The sequence below is a fragment of the Pteronotus mesoamericanus genome, unplaced genomic scaffold, assembly GCF_021234165.1.
Source record: "Pteronotus mesoamericanus isolate MK-2021 breed Mesoamerican mustached bat unplaced genomic scaffold, CSHL_Meso_final scaffold_232, whole genome shotgun sequence".
Classification (NCBI taxonomy): Eukaryota; Metazoa; Chordata; class Mammalia; order Chiroptera; family Mormoopidae; genus Pteronotus; species Pteronotus mesoamericanus.
This window is the reverse complement of record NW_026555311.1, coordinates 13,903,162-13,923,265: the sequence shown is the minus strand read 5'-3', so window position 1 is coordinate 13,923,265 and position 20,104 is coordinate 13,903,162. Positions and strand designations below refer to the sequence as shown.

Here is a 20,104-nt window from a genome sequence, read left to right as displayed (position 1 = left end):
TAGACAAGATATATATAGAATTATATGCATATTTTCATACATATTTACAGAAATAAACATTTACATTAACTTGCTCATATTATAGTAGGCAGATGCACATATAAAGTTAACTTTAAGAACCAACAGATTTTTTTTAAGTATATGTGGAACAAAAAGATAGTTGCTGAGAGCTCTTTTTACATAGACAAAACTGATCCTTCAACAGTCTTTTAAAATAATCTAGCCTGAAAAATGAAATTGTGTAATTGAAATAATTTATCACCATGATTTGGATTTTAAAAAATATATTTTAAAAATATATATTAAAGAGATTAACTTGTCAGTGATTGCTTTAGAACCATGAAAAGGCATTGAAAAGAGGAACAGAGACAGATCAATCATTCAAAACAAATAAATTGTTGAGTTTATCAATCTGATACTTCTTCCTAAAATCACAATATTCCTTTGAAGTTATTGAATATGAAAGCTGCAAGTGGAAGGTAATCTCACATACTGAACACTTTGGTACACTTACAGGAGATTTATAAATACCTGCCTCCACAAATAAGTAGGAAATAAACCAGTAAGACATTGATATAAACATAAAATAATAAAACTTAGGGTCAGAAGGCACATTCTGAAGAATACAACTCAGTAAATGAGAGAATGAAGGTTTACTATTAAAGTAAAATCCTCTAAAATTCTTCTTTGAGGCTTAGAAAACGAACTTTTCAAATTCCACTTGTGACTCATGCAAAAACAAAAAGTGCTTTCTTACTACAACTTTTTATCAGCTCTAAAAGTTTTAAAAATTCAACAAAAATAAGAGAAAACGAAATTTTCTTCCAAGTTTAGTATTCTATGAAGCACCTTATGTTCTAATTTTTCCTTAACAAAAAAGAAAGAGAAAGAAAGAAAGGAAAAAGGAAGGGAGGGAGGGAGGGAGGAAACAAAAACGCGGTAACATTACTTTGGTATACAGTTCACTATAGATTCAGTGCTATTTTCTTTATTCTGCTTTTCTTCTTCACATGGTGAATCTGGTTCATTTCTGCTCATTTCTTCCTCACTGGTATCACTGTCCAATCCACCTTCAACTCTGGCAGACTTCTTGTCAAGCAGAGAATTTTCACAGGCTTTGTCTGTGGGAATAGCTCCTTTCCTTTGCGGTAAAATAGTGAAAAATGCTTCTTGCCAGTCTCTTGTTTCCAAGTATTCCAGAATAATCTCAAACACTGAAACAAAGACAAACTGTATACATTTCTCAGCCAAGTTCATCACAGTGTTGCATACTATCTTTTAAAATACATTGCTTTTGTGTTGAGTGCTAGTATGTCTTAATAATTACTTTGTTCTTATCACCTTCTTCTCCAATTGGCTGTCAGAGCCAATTAGCCCCAAACCTCTCAAGCCTGTTACCTCCTCAATTCAATTCTTAAACATTCAGGAGTTTACCATTATCCTTGTCAATAAGAATCAATAGACAGAAAATATTTTTGCTTCCTTTCCATTCTTTATCCCTTTCACTTCTTTATCCTTTATGGGCTGACATAAAACTAGAAAAAAAAAAGAGTTAGGATTAATCTAAATTTCTTCTATCTTACCTATAAAGAGCTACTCACTCTGGGGAGCATGTTGGCTGATTTTTTACCTCCACATTAGAGGTAAAAATTTAATACTGACTCCAAAGTACTCTCACATTAATACATTGCGGAAAAGTTAATTTGGATTACTTTATGGAAAAGTAATTTCTACAATTTATCAAAGGTCTTAGAAGAAGTTCAGTCCTGGAAGCAGTAAATTCATTTCTGTAACTCCCTAGAACCTACTATGGAGAAAGTTCTTAGCACTTATAAAGAGCCCAGTAAACAGTTGTGTAACAATAAAAATCTCTACTATTTTTTTCTTTTTTTCAAGAAGGGAAGAGAGGGGGGAAGAGAGGAAGAGAAACATCGATGTGAGAAGAGAAACACTGATTGACTGCCTCTCATACATGCCCTGACTAGGACCAACTCCGCAACCTGGGCATGTGCCCTGACTGGGAATCGAACTGATGACCATTTTACCTTATGGGAAGCTACCCAACTAACTGAGTTACCCTGGTACTCTGGTTGGGGTTCTACTTAAAAAAATTTTGAAAGCAAAACTTCATTCGATGTAAAAATATTACATAGTCATTAATAATTCAATGAAATGAAAATATGTAATTATAAATGGGAGAAAACACCCAGATTTATAACATTTTATGTAATAGCGTAAGAGTCCAATTATGTAGTAAATAATATATATGCAAAAGAAAAGAACTGGAAGGAACCACACCAAAAAAGTTAATACCAGGTATCTCTGGGTAGTGAAATTATATCTTATTTATTCTTCTTTATAGTTTTCTGCATTTCCATAATCTTCTAAAATAATCATGTATTAATTCTATATTCAAATTATATATCATTACATTCTATAGTTTTGTCTCCAGCAAGGTGTATATTTTGTACTTGTCCAAAACGTAAACATAACGTTATTTTTCACAATGTTCACTCAGGTATATTTTCAGTTTATACCCTTATAGCTTACCATGATTAACTGCCAAAACTTTTCTACTATTCATCTTCACAAAATTTCCAAGGGGGAGCTGTGCATGGTCAATTCCATGATCTGATGCTTGTTTATATGTGAGTCCCTAAAACAAAGAGACTATAACTTGGACTAGAACATTAAATTATTTTAACTTAAAGTCTACAACAGAATAAATAATTTTTAGGAAAGATTTTAATTCAGAGAATATTATCTGAAGTATCTGTGTGTTTGTGTGTATGTATGTTTAAATGCTAATTTTGAAATACGCTCTTGACAATGAGATAGGATGTTTAGGGCATTTGTTTGAACCAATTTACAAGTGAGGAAACCAAATACACGCTCCCTGTTCTGTCGCAAAGCTCCTCAGGGGCAGAACCATAGGAAAAACTTGGTCCATGCCTCCTGACTCAAATACCTGTTTACTGTTCAACAGTGCCTTTCTCTTAGTTTAAAATACTGAACTGAAAAAATTTTTTAAATTGCATATTAACTTAATGTTTCCCTTCCTATCAATTAAAAGATTATTGAATATGAAGAATTTTCTCTCCTCTCAAAATTAAAACTTTTAAAGCCAGGGTCTAATCAGAACTGAAATAGCCAAAAGACAGAGTATAGGAGAAAGAAGAACTAACTTCTCAACCAGCAGTTTGCATATTTTAAGGATAAATAAATAATGATGATTGATGCAAGTGCTTTTGAAAACAAAATTGTTTTAGTTAAAGGCTATACACAACATGAAAGATAAAATTTGGTTCTACATAAATAACAAAAATAGAATTCTTCCACTAAGAAAGTAATAAAAAGGCTAAAGATTCTGATAAAATTCCCTGATGCTATAGAGATGCACTGTCCAATTATAGCCACATATGACTACTTAAATTTAAATTGATCAAAATTTTTAAAAATTCTGTCTCTCAGTTATACTGTACACATTTCATATGCTCAATAGCCACAGGGCTACCACACTAGACAGAATGGTATAAACACTTCTAACACTGGAGAGAGTGCTACTGCACAGTAGTGCTATACAATAATAATGAATTTATATTATTCTGCTGAAGACATCTCCTCAGACACTTAGTAAACATGTTTTTTCTTTAGTTGGGTTGTGTTTAGCATATTGCAAAGTAGGTGACAAAGTACAAAATTATGTTTTCTATTAGAAAGTCTAGTTCTGTAATTTTTTATTCAAATGAGGGTAAGGAGGTACAAAGAGACAAATGTAGAAACATAAGAGAACAAAAAATATGTCCCATGAATACCACATATTTAAAATATAAATTTATCAATTTTGTTATAAATTTTACCAGTGGCCTAGAAATTGATTAGCACCAGCATCTTCTATCCATACAGCATATCGGTTAACCATCTGGGCTCCAGAACAATCTGCCTGGTTTCAAATACCTGCTTTCCCACCTACTACGATTGATTTTAGACTTAATTTCTCTAGGCATCCAGTTCCCCAGCTACAGAATGTAGACAATAATAGCACTGACCTTACTGGTTTATAGTGGGATTAAGCACACTGATATACAGGTGAGGCAAGAGGAGGTTAATAGTTGTGAGTACGTGAAACACAGAGCTTATTCTCATATTATTATTTATTAATTATTGTATTATTTTCCATACAAACAGCTGTACATCTAATATTGCCCCACCCTTATGTGAAATGCTTTGCCTAGCCAGAAAGGTGATTGAAACAGAGCAGGCCCTCAATAAATATCAGCTATCATAAGTATTATTGCTACTATCAAGTAGTAGTATTGTTACTATTGAGAAAATTGGTATATCAATATTAAGCACAAGAAAAAGCAAAAATATAAACTTGGTACCTTGTGATGGTTGTGATCTACTAATCCTCCAATCACATAAGCCTTTGATTCATCTAGTTCCTTCAGTACATTAGGGGAATCTGATGTAAGATATATCAGGTCGTCTTTTTTTATGAATTCACTATAGTGCTCTGGTTTAATGTGGATATCCTTTAAGACACATGGGGAAAGATGTTATTAACTCATAGAATTTTGTGAAAATTGGCTAATAATCATTTTCAAAGGAAGTGAATCCTATTAATGGTAGTATGAATGTTCTTACAATGCATTATTTATAACCTTCTACTTTAACTTATCACCTCACACCTTATTAAGTGGCCTCCTAATGCTATTTTCCTGTCTCTTGCCTCAGATCCCTCTAATTTACTTCCATAGGCTAATGTCAGGCTCATTTTCTGAAAACACTAATTTCAATGTTTTATCCTGATCTGTAGGATAAAATTAAAACTCCTTAGTAACTATTTTCCCAATATGGCACTTACCTACCCTTTCTAACTTTGTTCCAACAAAACAAACACATTTTGTCATATATTTGCTCACATTGTTTTCTAGCCAAAGAATTCCTTCTCCAATTCCTCTCCATCTACAGGAATCATCAAAAGGAAATGGTTTATAGATTTAATAAATTCCATACAAATATTTTTACAAAGATACATATCTGAAATCATCTTCACCAAAATTTTTAGGTCACAGGTAGAAAACTGAACAACAGTGGGCAGACCTTTGCAAACTATATTGATAGAATAAAAGAAAATACATTATGAGGCTCAGATGACATTTAACCAGTAATTTTTAAAAATATTTTATTTATTTAATTTTAGGGAAAGGGGAAAGGTGGAAGAGAGGGAGAGAAACATCAATTGATTGCACCTGGTACACACCCTGACCAGGGACTGAACCCACTACCCAGGCATGTGCCCCGACTAGAAATTGAACGGGCAACTTTTTGCTTTGCAAGACATCCCCCCAGCAATTGAGCCACACTGGTCAGGGCTTAATCAGTAATTGTTAAGGAAATCAAAAATGAAGCAGGACTTGTCTCGCCTAAAACGTGTAACCTATTGATAAATAAACAGCCAGTTTTCTAGAAAATGTTATAATTTGGCTCTTACGCTTAATAAGGGCCTCAAGAAGGACATGAAATTAGAGACCAGTGAACATCTCTCTCTCTGGAAAGTTAGTAGTATAAATAATAAATGTAACAAGCCACAAAATAACTGAAAGTATGCCTACTCAAGCTTATTACATTTCTAAGGAAATTAGGCAAGATCATAAAACTTGGTAAATATATTGTATTTTAAACCTTAAAAAAGCCTTTAAAAATGTTTCACACTATAGGATATTAATAAAATAAATTCAGTCATTATGGGATTTGTGAGCATGGGAAGAAAAGTTTGTTATGGTGAGAACTGGCTTTGAGAAAGAGTTCAATACTCACATGTGGACATGAGAGAACACAGATTTAAAAGAATCAATGCAAGTACATTTTCAAATTTGAGAGGGGCTTCACTCGTAAATAATGCATAGCCAGTTTCCTAGGTAGAGATTGCATTTTTTTCCTTTTTTAAAAAATGTTTTAAAGTTGGAGGCAAAATAGCAAGTGAGATTTAATGAGAGCAAATACAGACAGATAATCACAGTCTCTTTACCTTCTACAATTAGTGCCCTTAAAATTTGGTACAATGATACGCAGGGTTTGGAGACTGTTGACTCTCCTATTTATTAACATTATGTAGAACTTAGGTAAAAAATGTAGACCTTTAAGCTTAAAAGTATTTGAAATTATGGGAAAGTTAATTGACTTTAATTACCTTCCAGTTGACCCATCCTTTGTCATTTTCATCCATGTTCTTTTTCAACTGGCCTCCATGACTTGTCAAGTAAAACTGATAAGAAATTCATTGGCATAATTATGAGAGAGCAAATGACTATTGAAGTACAGTATTTTATTTCCCTCATACACTAATCTGATCATCAATAGAACAAAATATTTTCATTCTACAAAATAAATTTGTAGCACACTTTAAGCATACAAGAATAAATTTTTGGTAAAAATGACATGTTTTGTGCATTCCATAACACACTAACTTCTTTATTCCATCTACATTTTCAGCCTATTTTTCAAGCAGCTATAATGTACCTTTCCCATAATGATCACTTTTCTATAAACTCCCTGCTTCCATGTCAAGTTTCCATTCCTTTTTTTGCCACTACTGTTATTTTTTTAAGAGTCCAACATTGTCATAATTCTTTGACTCTGAAACTTGACACCTATTTCAAGTCTAAGCAAGAGTGAGAAGAATATAAAATGTAAAAATATATAAAATTACTATCACTTGATAAAAACAAAATATCAAACCAAAAAAGAATTTCCAGCTCTCAATGTGAGTGAGCCAGTGTTAATTATTACATCACCTAGAATTCAGACAGCAGGCAACTCTTAATAGTAGGCAACTAGTCTCACAAAACACTCCCTCACTGCAGCTAAGAAAGAACTTTTCAAAATGATCAGTTACTCGAAATCTTTTAAGTAGAATAAACCTACTAACAGGTAGCACAGCATGCATCAGTTCCTCCTGCTTCCTGGATGGGAAAGAATGAGAGCTAAGAAACTGGTTTGAAAATATATGTATATCCTTTAATGAAGATGTTCAACTACACAGAAATGAACAGGTCAATGTGTACAGACTGAGAATGACATGTGAAAAAATGTTAAAAATATTTTACTTTATCTTTGTAGAAAAATAGAACATGGTTCAAGTAGACATTTTGTTCTCTAAGGGATTATCTGTAAGACTCTTGTCAGGCATTGGGGAGCATCTATGCCTTTTCCCAAGGAAAATATAAGAAAGGAAGCCAGAGTCTGTTTTAAAATCTCTCAAACATACCTGCACAGGATGCAGTGCTCGTCGATTTTCTGCATAACATCGTTGAATCTGCTTATGAAGTTTCTTAATGTCCTATAAAAAAGTATAATTTTTAAAGTAGTATTTTTAAAATCATCTATGGCCATTCCACAATCTTAGTGAAATAGAATAAGCACAAGGGATGACTAGACAGGTACATTTTTTCCTTTTGATATTCAAATCCTTTTTAATAATTTCCAATCAATTTCCTTATATAACTAGCAAAATAATTACTATAAGTCAATACTCTGTAAGTAACCCATTATTTCATATTTTGTATGCACTGAAAATGCTCATTCATTGAAACATTTACTCTTCTTAAGAGTCAGCAAAAAGAAAAAAAAAACTCTCTTAGAGCCATACTATTACTATATTCATAGCTTACCAATGGTTTGGAAAGTAATTAAAGCATGTTCTCTTCACTAGCATTATTTAAACAGCCAGGTTTCTCAAACTATTAAATAAGAAGTAATTCTATTAAGACCATCATATTTCTTATTTTCCTAATTTTAATTAGTGCAAATAAACACTCACAGATCTTTATGATTAATCTGCAGTTGAGGTTTACAATCTAATTATGGTGCTTATCTCCCCTCTGTCAATACATATACATATACACATACATAAAAGGAATTTATTAATTAGTTTAACTTGGGGTGCACAGAGTATGAAAAACTTGATTTGAGATTTCAATACCTAAATTTATATCAGAGTGATATTACATATTAAAGCAAGAATTATTTAGCAGTTTACCTACAGAGTTTTTCTGACAATGATTCATGATACCTTTAATACCATCAAACTGTCAAAACTGCAGTCAATGATAAGGCGAAGTGTGCTGGGAACAACATCTCTTCGAATACGTTTTCTATCATTCCCATATGAGTTTGATTCCAGTTGACACTGTCGCTCTAACTGCTTTCTCTTGCGTTTTTCCTTCCGCTTTTGTCTAAAGTTAGTAATTGAAATAACTTTTTGTTGTTATTTATATACTCATATATTTACAAGACGGTTCTAGACAAAGAAACAATTACTTTTTAAATCAGCAGGCTGAACCATATGAAATTGCCACTTCTGTGGATCAAAACTGGTCAAATATCAGCAATTTTACACAGTGCCTCTAAGTTTTAAAAAGGAAGAAAATGAGTTTTCAAAAACAACGTAATGCTTTTTACACAAATCCTAACTATACTAATAAATTCATTTATTATTGGTATAATACTCTACTTAGAAAACTTTATAAATATTAATACTTTGAGAGTTGTATTATCATTCTACTCCTATATGATTTTTAGCAACATTTATATGGTGTAGGAAAAAAGCAAAGTAGAATTGTGAGTGGAAAAAAAAATCTCATATAGTTTTTCTCTAATCTGCATCAACTATAGTTTATTTTCTCCCAGTAAATTTTGGCATTAAGGTACAATAACAGTTTCTGCCTAACTGTTCTCAACAAAACCTGCAATAGTTCTTCTAGCAAAATGAACATCAGACCCAAAATTAATCTTTTTGAGGTGGTTATTTTTGTTCCATATCTAGGACACAGATGCTAATTATATCCCTTTCCTAAGTCTGTTATTTCAGAAAATGTGCTGCTACTCACAATAGGTTTTGGGTGAGAAAAGTGTGCAGTGTAAATTCATAAATACTTTTAAAAAAATAATTCAAATATATAGCTGTAACAGCCAACTGACAGTGTTAGCTAACAATATGCATGGCCCCAATTTTAATTAACACAATTACTTTTAATGTGTAAAAGGACTATGAAAGGTCCAACATTCCGTATTTCTAAATAGGAGTAGAATATATGCATTTTGAAACATACTTGCGGAGTTCTCGTTGTTCTTCCCATTGTTTCTGTTTCATTAGCTTCTTCATTTGTCGTTTAGATATTGGTTCAAACTCGTCACCTAATCTTGGCTTCTGGCTCTCCTCTTGATCTTCACTGAAGTCTTGCTTTCTTTCAACATTAGAAGTCTCAATAAATGCTGGCATCATTTCAGATGACATTATTTGATGCCTCTGGAAAACTGAAAAGCAACTTTTGACATAAATAGATGATGCACACTCAAAAAAATAAAAACCAAATGACCAATAGAAGTGATTAGAATTAAACCATATCAGAAATGGAAAAAATGAAATTTAGACAATATATGTCGTTTACCGGCAAACACCTAGTGATAAAATGGGGTGCTTTCATACACTATTGGTGATCATGGCACAATTTTTCCAGCAGGCTACCCAGACGTATGTTCCAAGAGCTTTAAAATGTTGATAACCTTGACTCAGTATTTTATTTCCTTAGAATGAATTCTTGTTAATGAATCAGAAATATACACAAAATTAAGGCAAAAGGATATATAGTAGTCTCCCCTTATCTGCAGTGAATACATTCTAAGATTCCCCAGTGGATGTCCAAAAAAGTGGAGAGTACTATACCATATATATGATGTTTTTTCATATACATTCGTACATATAATAAAGTTTAATTTATAAATTAGGCACAGTAAGAGATTAAAAATAATAAAATAGAACAATTATCACAATATACTTTAATAAAAGTTATGTAGATGTGGTCTCTCTGGTAACTGAGATGGCTAAGTGACTAACAATCAGGTAGCGTAAACAGCATGGATATGTTGGACAAAGGGATGACTCGCATCCTGGGTGGGATAAAGCAAGATGGCCTTAGATTGCATCACTCTACTCAGAACAGTGTGCAATTTAAAACTTCTGGACTGTTTAATTCTGGAATTTTCCATTTAATATTTTTAAACTATGGGTGACAGCGGGTAACTGAAACCATGGAAATCAAAACAGTGGATTGGGGGGGAAGGGAGAACCATTTTATGTACAGTGGTGTTATTTTTAACAATGAAAAATTGTAAACTACTTGAATGCCAGCAAAAGGGATTGAATAAATTACACTTTATCAATGATAATGGCTGGGAATACTAAGCAGCCAATAAAAATCATGTTTCCCAAAATTATTTAGTGATAAAGAAAAATGGTGATGGTAAATAATAAAATCAAAACAAAAAAACACACATTATATCCAATTTTGTTTTAAAAAGCACACACAAACATTTAATTCTTACCCGCGGTATTCTGCATTTTCTAAATTTCATATTAAATTTTCTAAATTAAATATGAAAACATTGTTGTATAGTACAAAATATTATTTTTTAAAAAACATGAAAAGCACTTTTTAAAGTCATCTTTAATGTTATGAGAAAAATGTTACTTTTGTCATCTGGGAATACATTCACAATTGGTTTTTGACAAAAGATATTTTGGATAGTACAAAAAACAAATCTGGTTGCCCCTTTCCATATATTTCACTGTAAGTACATAATTGTAAATTTTCCACTTTAGTCATGGTAAAAAAAAATCAAAATACTTAGGTTGATTCTGTATTCAGTTGTAGAATGCTTAGGGCCATCACAAACATCTTTATTTGGTTTTAAACACAGACACCTTTATATCTATTGCCTAGATGTGAATTTCTCTTCATATTAGGAAAAAGAGCTAGAAATACTGAGATTTCTCTTTAACAAATTATTAACACCAAAGCTTAAAAATGTTATTCATTATTTTTCCATACCAAAGAATAAGTATGCAATTGTTCTATTGGTTTCAAAGAAGACTGTATGATTCCTCCTTTTCACAGAAATAGCTAGGATGTACAGAGAAGCTATCATCTAAAAGAAGAAAAATCACCACAATTCAGAAACGGAAAGACAAAACCTTTGCAAAACATAATTTATGCAGTAGTTTTATTATATGCATTATTATATCCCTTCTTGCTTCCTTTAGAAGTTCAATGTTGTAACAGGACATACAGGGACAACTGGCAAACTTGGAAAGTTTACCAATTTTGACTGAGAGACAAGAAATTTTAAGATATACTTTGGGAGCTACAGCAAAAATCCTGGCATAAACTAGGTCACACAATTACTAAGGATGTAATTACTAGATATAATTACAATTACATCTAGTAATACAAGTAAGAGGTCACAAGTTTTCCTTAAACCACTAACCAAAGAGTACCCTTAGTTTAAAGGAATACCTGCTAGACATGACAACTCAAATTCAGTTCTGCAGTGAAAATTCCGCATGGGCAGGGATAATGTTTGCTTTTGCCCAACGTTATTATTGCCAGTACTAACACAGGGCCTGGCACTTAGATGCTTATTATATACTGGTGAAATAAGTAAATGAGTGAATATGATATTACAAAGGATTTTTCAAGTAAACACAGTAATAGCAGACATTAATTTTTATCACGCTTAATAAAAAAAAATTATCTAATTTAATCCTTAAAACCAACCCTATGAAGTAGTCAGTATCATTCCTATTTTACAAAGGAAAAAGGTAGAGTGAGGTTAAAAGTTTGCCCCAAATCACAAAGCTACCAAATAATTCGTAAGAAACAAGGCACCTAGAACAAATTTAGCACAAAGTAGGTCCTCAAAATATTGTGCTTGTTGGGTGAATAGGCGAATGAAGTAGTGGAATTATGATTCTAATCCAGATCTAACTGTGCCTTCCAGAAATCAAAGACCTTATTTAGAAAATAAAGATTTCCAAGGAATGTAAAAGATCTATGATGCTTTAGCCCTGCTGTTGGAAGGCTTTCAGATTTGTGTCCCTGAAAGATGACCAAAAAACCGCTCCAGTTTTATCCATATGCCACTAAATAGAAAAATTGGGACAGACTTCCTAGAGAAGTTTTGAGGCACCCTGCCTTCCAGTCTTGAAAGACATAACAATAGTAGATAAAAGATAAAAAGGAAAAACAAAAAAGGTACAGCCTCTCTCAAAACCAAAAGCAAGAACTAGTACACACATTGTTCTTGCTGAGTCTGCTATGGAAAGGCAACTGGGAGTTTCCCAGGCTTTAAAGTAGGGAGAATAGCAATAACACAAGACAGGAGATGGAAGATGGGAGATAGTTTCAGACGAGCCCTTAATCTAATGTTGGAGATTGAGTTCTTTATGAAAAAAGCCTTAAAAGAGGTAGAATTAGACTGGTTAATACTAAACTGAATAGTTGGGGAAAACCTGAAGGAAGCAGATACAGCCTCTCCGCTACAACCTGGGCCAAGCTGCTGAGGTGACATACGAACTTACAACACTACATGATAAGAATTCTGAATCACCTATATAAAATTTACTGTGGGCTGAAGCACTGAACAGGGCCATGAGCCCACAACCACAAAATTAGTATGAGATAAATGATTTATAGAGGAGAAATGGTAATTCCATTCAAGATGAGTCTACAAAGCAAAATTACAAAAAGGAAAGGTAAAAAAACACAACAAAATCAACAATTGGGAGATAAATTCACTCTATATAAATTGGAAATGATATGGTAATATGAAAATGACTTTAAAATAAGTTTAGTTGCAATCTTTCAGAGATCATAAGAACTGTAAAAAAAAAAAAAAAAGGCAGGAAATTGGGTCACGAAAGCAGGCATAACAAAAGTAAAACAAGCATGAATCAAAGAAAAAGAACCCATTTGGAAACCAGGAAGTGAAGATACAAAAATTTCAATAGATGAGACAAACTCCAGATTACCTGGTGTCTAAGAGGTAACTGATGGATTAGAAGACATCCTGGCAATCTAACTCAGAGTTCAGACAGAGAAACAGAATGAAACATAGTAGGTCAGAGAAGTTAAAAGATCTCAGTATCAGAGTGAAAGAAGGACTAAATGGTAGAGGTAAACATGTAACCTTGAATGTATTCATTAATAATACTTGTTAAAGGCTGGAAGACAAAGTAAACATTCAACTTAAGAACTGAAAGACAGGAAATTCAGTAAGCCTGAAAAAATTAAAAGAAAATTTTAAATACTGTGATCTCCGGGATCACTTTTACTTTACTTCCTTTCCAAAGATAGTACATTAAATAAAAGTTAGCAATGCATGAGTGCAAAACAATGTGGAGAAAACATAAGCTAAATTTGCCCATTAAGCTAAACATGCAAACCTAAAAACACAATTAAAATTCACAGAAAATATTTTAAGGAAGACTATTTCCCTATCACTGGCTTTTTTTTTTTTTTTTTTTTTTTTAACTAGTTCTCTATTATGTTCAAATATAAAAACCAATGTATGGCAACATTTTACAGCTCAAGCACACCAGGGGGAGCTTTTGCCTTTCCTACCCAAGTCTTAAAAACACCCTGTCAAATACATAGATAGGTCTTAAGTTAGTTAAATCGTTATCATTATTATTTTTAAAGCTTTCCTCAAGAAAATGCATTATAGTAACAGAATATTTTAAAGCTTTGAATAAGCTAGATACATTGAGGCATGGAATACAATACAAATGAAGTTGGCTTAAGACTTCTTACAGCACTCTTTACATACAGGGTTATGTACCAACTCCCACTGCCTATACCATACAATAAGCAGTTCCCTAGGTACTAGCTTGTTCGGTTTACAAGTTAAGCAAAATATGTATGATGTTTACTTGGTATACTGGCTTTCTTATTTTATTTTTAGCCACAGTTTATAAGCTCTACGGCAGAGGGTTGTGCGTTCCATCACATGCAGTGATACTCTCACGGCACATTTTCAGTCATTTAACCACGTTCCACAAATATTTAAGAATGATATTTTGTAGCAATTATAGAAATATTTGTGTGAAATTTTGTTCAGCATAGAATTTTTTAAATGGTTCATTTAGTCACAGAACTCGGTCATCAGGTAGTCTTATATAACTTAAGAACTGTAAAAATATGACTAAGGCCATTTGGTGTGGGATGCACACACAAAAAACGGTTTCAATACTTCTATTTCCATTTCTTAGCAGATTTAAGCAAGAACAACACATATCAAAAATCAGCGAATGGCCAAAGTTAAAAAAAAAAACTTTCATAGATTTTATTGATTGGGCTAGCATATTCTTCATAAATTATGACAGACTCCAAGAAAAATCCCAATGAATGTTGATATAACTGCAGAGTGGAATTAAATCATCTGACAGTGACAGGGAAGGAATATACTTTTTAAAACAGGCCAGCCAAAAATCTACAGTAGTAGCAACAGTTCTTGGCTCAGCTCTCCGGTCTCTTAGGGAGACGGTTGTTCTGGGATGAGGTGAGGGGGAGAACTTAAAAAACAAAAAGTGAGAAAATCATCTGTTGCATCCTCTTTATATCGCTACAAAAACGGCAGAATTTTAACACTCAATATTTATTTCCGTGAAATCAGGTAACAACTCGGTCTTGTTAAAATCGTCCTGAGCTCCCCACGATAGGGCTAAAAGCACCAGCAGCACCTTTCCCTTTGGTCGCTACATTTCCGAGCGCTCAGCTATGTCAGCCCCTCTTTAGAGAAATGAGATAAGGAAGTTTAAAGAGGTAAAGCGACTTGCCCACGGTCTCTAGCCACGACGTGGCAAAACCGTAACTCTTTTCCCGGCCCTTCAGACTCCAAATTTTCCTCTCCCTTCGTTCTTTGGAAACTCACTCTTCACAAACTAGGGACCACCTCTCGCCCCGAAATGGATATAAACAGCTGGCACCCCACGTCGTAGGGACAGAGCCTCGCCCCACTCTCCCCTCTGGACCACAAACTGGAGGACGCACTCCAGAGGCGGCATTAAGCTGAAGACAGCCAATCAGGGAGCTTCCTGGAGGGTCGCGAAGGCGCACTCTATCTGACGCCACTTCCTTCGGCAACTGGGTCGCGACTGCTACTTCCACAGCCTCACTCTCCTGTTCCCCGGAAGCTGTTATAGCTAATTGAAGGTGGCACAGGCTGAGCGTCTCTTTTGTGGCTGGAGGATATCAAAGGGTAGGCGAGAGCCAGCCCCAGTTCCCGGAGACTTACCAAACTGAATTGTTGTGGAACCTGAGAGCAGGCACAGGAAGCCTTTTCGGAATGGTCTTGATACCGTCCACGAGTCCTCCTTCGGAAACTTCAACTCCCAGAAGCAGGGAGGGAGGCTTCGGCGTTTACGTCATACGTCTTGTAACTGCGCCAACTCCGGACCCGCAGAGGGAAAAAGGGGAGGGAGTTCCTGTGGGGCGGAGTCAGCAGTTAGGATTTTTGGACTCGGAGGTGGTTGCAGTGACGAGTTTTTCCACTTAAAAGCACCAGTGTACCTGTGGATATGTATTCATTCACGTGTTGTGAGAATATTCGGTCGGGCGGAGACGTAAGACATTCTTACTCTAAAAAACACGAAACAGTGACGAAAGGCTCTTTGTTGGAGCTGAAAGCAACGCATCTCTTGCCTAAACTATATAGGTACAAAAGGTTATCAGCATAATACAATTTTACCAATTCAAATGGAAAATCAAATTTTAAAAGTGAGTCAATTTACAATAAGATGCAGTTAAGTGAGAATGTTTAAGCCTTTTTTTTTTTCTTGCTTACAATAGGAAATCTTACTCTCCATTCCTTGAATTATTTTTCCTATCCCGTTTTGCAAACCATCGGGTGACATTTTATTGTTTATAATATTTGACTTTATGTAATCTTGCTATATATAGACCAAGTCAACAAACTGAAATATAGTCCCGTAGAGTGTCATTTTGTGTTTAATTTTTTTTTAATTTGATCCTACTTTTAACAAGTGATTATTGTAGAACTTAAAGATAATAACATTTGAATCGATGAATAGGAAAACTACTATCAGTAGGGAAACAATTCTGAAGTAAATTATTCTTGATATTTGAAAACATTTGAACATTTAAAGGTTTCAGTGAGTAAAAATTAAATTCAGAATTTGAATTTTCCAAAAGAATTGAAATTTATCTGTTGAATAAATTTAACCACAAAAATGAAGTTACTCTTGCTTAAAACCCTCAAATATTTTTTGAAAAACTATGTCAGCTGAACACTGTTGTGAGTCACTCTGTTTCTTCCTCATCATAAATCTAAAAGATCTCTTAATTGAGCGTTGGCTCCATTTCTGATTTGTTAGTAAGGCATCTTTTTTCAGCTGCCTCTATATCCGGGCAAAGAGTAGCTGAGGGAGGATTAGTAACTGGATATGCAACCCTTCACATGTAGGTCATTAAACTCATGCTGACATAGTGATGTGCCTAATCTTTTAACAGCTGTTCAGTTTTTCCTCAGGGATCTGTTTTATGAATAATTATAGGTTTTTTTTCAGAATTAATACTTGGAATCCTTAGATATTTTTAAAAATTTAAGTCATTTTTAAAACTCATATTTAATAGTGGAGTCAATAAATTTTGACAAAGCCACGTAATTTTTTAGTCATGGTGGAAAATTGGAAATGGTTCTAGTATCAATCCAATACAAGCACTGAAAAGTACCAGCAAAAAAAAAAAAGTTAACCAAAGATTGAAGTGTATAAAAGATACAGGAAGGTAAAATCATATGAAATAGTCTTATTTTCATTGATTTGTAAAATTCATGTTTTTGACACATTTATTGAGTTCCATATATTTTTGGTCTTGGTACTCTTAATACAAAGATAATCATGACTAGTATACTTAATGAATCCCTAATCTAGTGGTAGAATGAGCAACATATAAATACCATATAACATACAATATATTTGAGATGCTTGTATGTGGAAAGAAGCAACTAACTGCTCCTGGATGCAGGAGGCAGTTTCAGAAGTTGAGTAAGTTTGCTCCATCTTGGGAAATAAGAGGGGTCTTCCAGATATGAAGAAGAAAAGGATATTTAAAATATTGGGAACAGTGAAAGTAGACATGTCATAGTCTGGCACATGACTGAAAAGTTTTGGTAAGATGAGGAAGAAGAATGAAAAGCCCTAAGTGTTTCTACAATTTGGGAAACTATAGGAATGTGATTGTGTTAACTGGGTCATTTATAGAATAGTGGAAGAAAATAGGTTTAAAAAAATGGCTTTGAATATATGGGTTCTGGGGAGTCTGTAGAACATGTAGGTAGAAACAGATTTGGAAATCATCACATATTTGGTAACTTAAGCCAAAGTATGAGATTGAAATCAAAGAGATGTTAGTCCGTGGTTGCAAATTTAACAGCTTTTAAGAGGGCTAGAAGTTAACAAAAAGAGAAAAGCTATCTGGGAGAACAGTGTGACAAACCTAAGAGCACATTCTCTATTTAATCAAGATTCAAGATCCAAGTAGGAGTGTGGGCCTAATGACATCAGATCTCAGTTTTTTAAATCACAGCCAGAAATCAATTTTTATGTGAAACCTGGTCTTTAAGTGTTGTCAACAACTTAAAAAAATACTGAGTAGGCTAAAGAAAACATGCCTGTGAATCACATTCAGACACTTGGCAGCCAGTTTTTTAAATTGGACTGTAGGTTGTAGTGTGAGAAGGGGACTACAGAATTTTAGATCACAAAACATTAATACATTTTGGCTTTAGTGGAGTTTTGAGCTCCAAATGTTTGGCCTGAGAACATTGGGCAATCACCACAAATTTCATTATTTTAAGCCTAATTCTAATTTTATTAGGTGTGAGGTAATTGTTGGGATGGGGAGTTGTGAGAATAGAGCAACACTTACGAGTATAGTCCTCTGCAGCTGCAGGTTCCTCAGTCTCACATTCGACCAACTGAGGATTATTGCTAATGTGTAATGCAGGGTGGGACAAACGTAGATTTGCAGTAGTGAGAGTATGAAACAATTTACTCATATTGTTATTAATTGTATCATTTGCCATACAAACAACTGTAAACCTACTTGTGACTTACCCGGTATGTAATTAGGCCTACAACAGTTGTGCTGTGCTGATATGTTACAGACTTTTTCTTGTGATTATTCCCTAATGATATGGTATAACAACTATTTACATAGTGTTTGCATTGTGTTAGGTATAATAAAGTAATCTAGAGATGATTTAAAGTATACAGGAGGATGTGCATAGGTTATATGTAAATACTATCTCATTTTGTATAAGGGACTTGAGTACTCTTCAATTTTGGTATCCATGGGGCATCCTAGAACTAATCCCATGTGGATACCAAGGGACAATTGTACATTCATTTCCAGCTAGGTAAACCAAATGTAAACTAATTTTCAAAGATGACTTGAAAGGTATGTGAAAGCAAAATCAACCTATCATTTATATCATTTCAACTTGCATTTTTATTGACTTCAAAAATATAAGAAAAGTTTAAAATTTTTTTAAATTTCTTATTTGCCCTTCTCCCAAGTAATATATGAATACTGAAGACTCTAGGAAGGTGACTATGGAGGCAGTGTAGTTTGTGTCTCATAAAAAGAGGTAGAACATCTAGGATAGAAAAACACTAATGACAACATGCTTGTATCATAGCTGCCACATAACTAAGTGAAAAAGAATTCTTATAAAGCTCAAAATATGAGTGGGTGGGAACAAACCACCACCTCAGTATCAACAGCTTTGTAGGAGGAAATAGTGCGAAGACAACATAGCATCTGAAGGCTATGAGAACATCTGCCAACAGGTATTCATGGAAAAGAAAGGGAGACCAGTGTGAAATCAGCAAAACCGGCAGACTGTAATTTCAGGGTGAGTACAAAGGGATGAGCAGGAAGATCTGAAAGTTCTAGAAGGGTATGTGTATGTGGGGGGATGGGACTATGAACTCTTAAAATTTAAACCTGAGCTCTCTTCTTTGACAAAGCCCAACACTAAGAAACGTGTGGGAAGAGAGCTCATCTTGATCAGGACAGGGACAATAGTGGCAAAGGAAAAGAGTAAAACAGGTTCAGATAAATGTGGGAGAGAAGAAGAGACAAAGCTAAGAAATAACAAGAAACCATCGGAAAAGGAAGTTCTAGAACCATAAGTTTAGAAGAGCTATTTACTCACCCCTTTTAAAAGTACAGAATAACTATTTTAGCCTAAAAATATACCACAAAAAAGAATATAGTTGAATCCTATTAAAAGTTGTTTTAATAAAAATGAATACAGAACAGGAAAAATATTGAAAAATATAACCCAATATTTCAAAAAAAGTTGAGAAAATTCTGAAATGATAGAAAATAGAACATAAAACCAAAAAACAAAAAAACCCCACAAAACCTAAAGTAATTGGATAAAACTTAGAACTTAGAAAGGAATAAGTAATATATAAACTACACAAATGGCTCTGGCTGGTGTGGCTCAGTGGATTGAGTGCCAGCCGGCAAAACAAAAGGTTGCTGGTTCGATTCCCAGTCAGGGCACATGCCTGGGTTGCTGGCCCGGTCCCCATTAGGGGATGTGTGAGAGACAACCACACATTAATGTTTCTCTCCCTCTCTCCCCCTCTCTCTAAAGGTGACTAAATAAAATCTTAAAAAAAAAAAGTACACAAATGTATTCAACATTATACTGGAAGTCCTAGCTAGTGAAATAAAAGGAAATAAAGAGAAGTAAAACTGTTCTCAAGTGACATGATTATCTTTGTAAAATATTCCCCAAAATCCACAACAAAAATTCCTTGTGGAATTAACAAGTGATTACAGTGAGTTTTCAAGATAAAAGAACAAAAGTCAATTGAACAGCGGGAACTTGAAATACAAAAAAAAAAAAAAAAAAAAAAATAGAATCCAAAATAGAAATACATAGGTATAAATCTAACTATATATAGGATCTGTATGGGGGAAACTAAAACTCTGACATAAAAAAAATAAAGATCTAAATGTAGAGATACTCTGTGTTCATGGGTTGGAAGACTCAATGTAGAAATCGCGTGCTTTGTGTCTAGATCTTGGTTTCTAATACCATTCTTCAATAAAAGGAACCAGAGCTCCTTGGAGGAATCACAAGACAAAAATGTACAAGATTATAACTGGTGCACCTTGTAATGTCAGAAAATACGAAAATGCTTTAGCGCGTGCGCGCACGA

At 33.9% G+C, this 20,104-nt stretch overlaps 1 protein-coding gene across 4 annotated transcripts; it reads right to left on the bottom strand.

Moving 5' to 3' along the window:
* Positions 1–740: 740 nt before the first annotated feature.
* Positions 741–15,252, bottom strand: TRMT10A (tRNA methyltransferase 10A). Of its 4 annotated transcripts, none has more exons than XM_054591538.1 (8): positions 15,139–15,252; positions 9,117–9,332; positions 8,078–8,240; positions 7,274–7,345; positions 6,197–6,271; positions 4,386–4,535; positions 2,551–2,656; positions 741–1,214 (listed from the first exon to the last, which is right to left on the bottom strand). In XM_054591538.1, the coding sequence occupies exons 2-8, from the start codon at positions 9,299–9,301 to the stop codon at positions 946–948; spliced, it is 1,020 nt and encodes a 339-aa protein (XP_054447513.1). In that variant the 5' UTR covers positions 9,302–9,332; positions 15,139–15,252; the 3' UTR covers positions 741–945. The 4 variants fall into 4 exon arrangements, with proteins under 4 accessions (XP_054447513.1, XP_054447514.1, XP_054447510.1 ...); XM_054591539.1 differs by having other exon boundaries at positions 9,117–9,321; XM_054591535.1 differs by lacking the exon at positions 15,139–15,252 and adding an exon at positions 14,776–14,903 and having other exon boundaries at positions 9,117–9,321.
* Between the last annotated feature and the right edge of the window lie 4,852 nt (positions 15,253–20,104).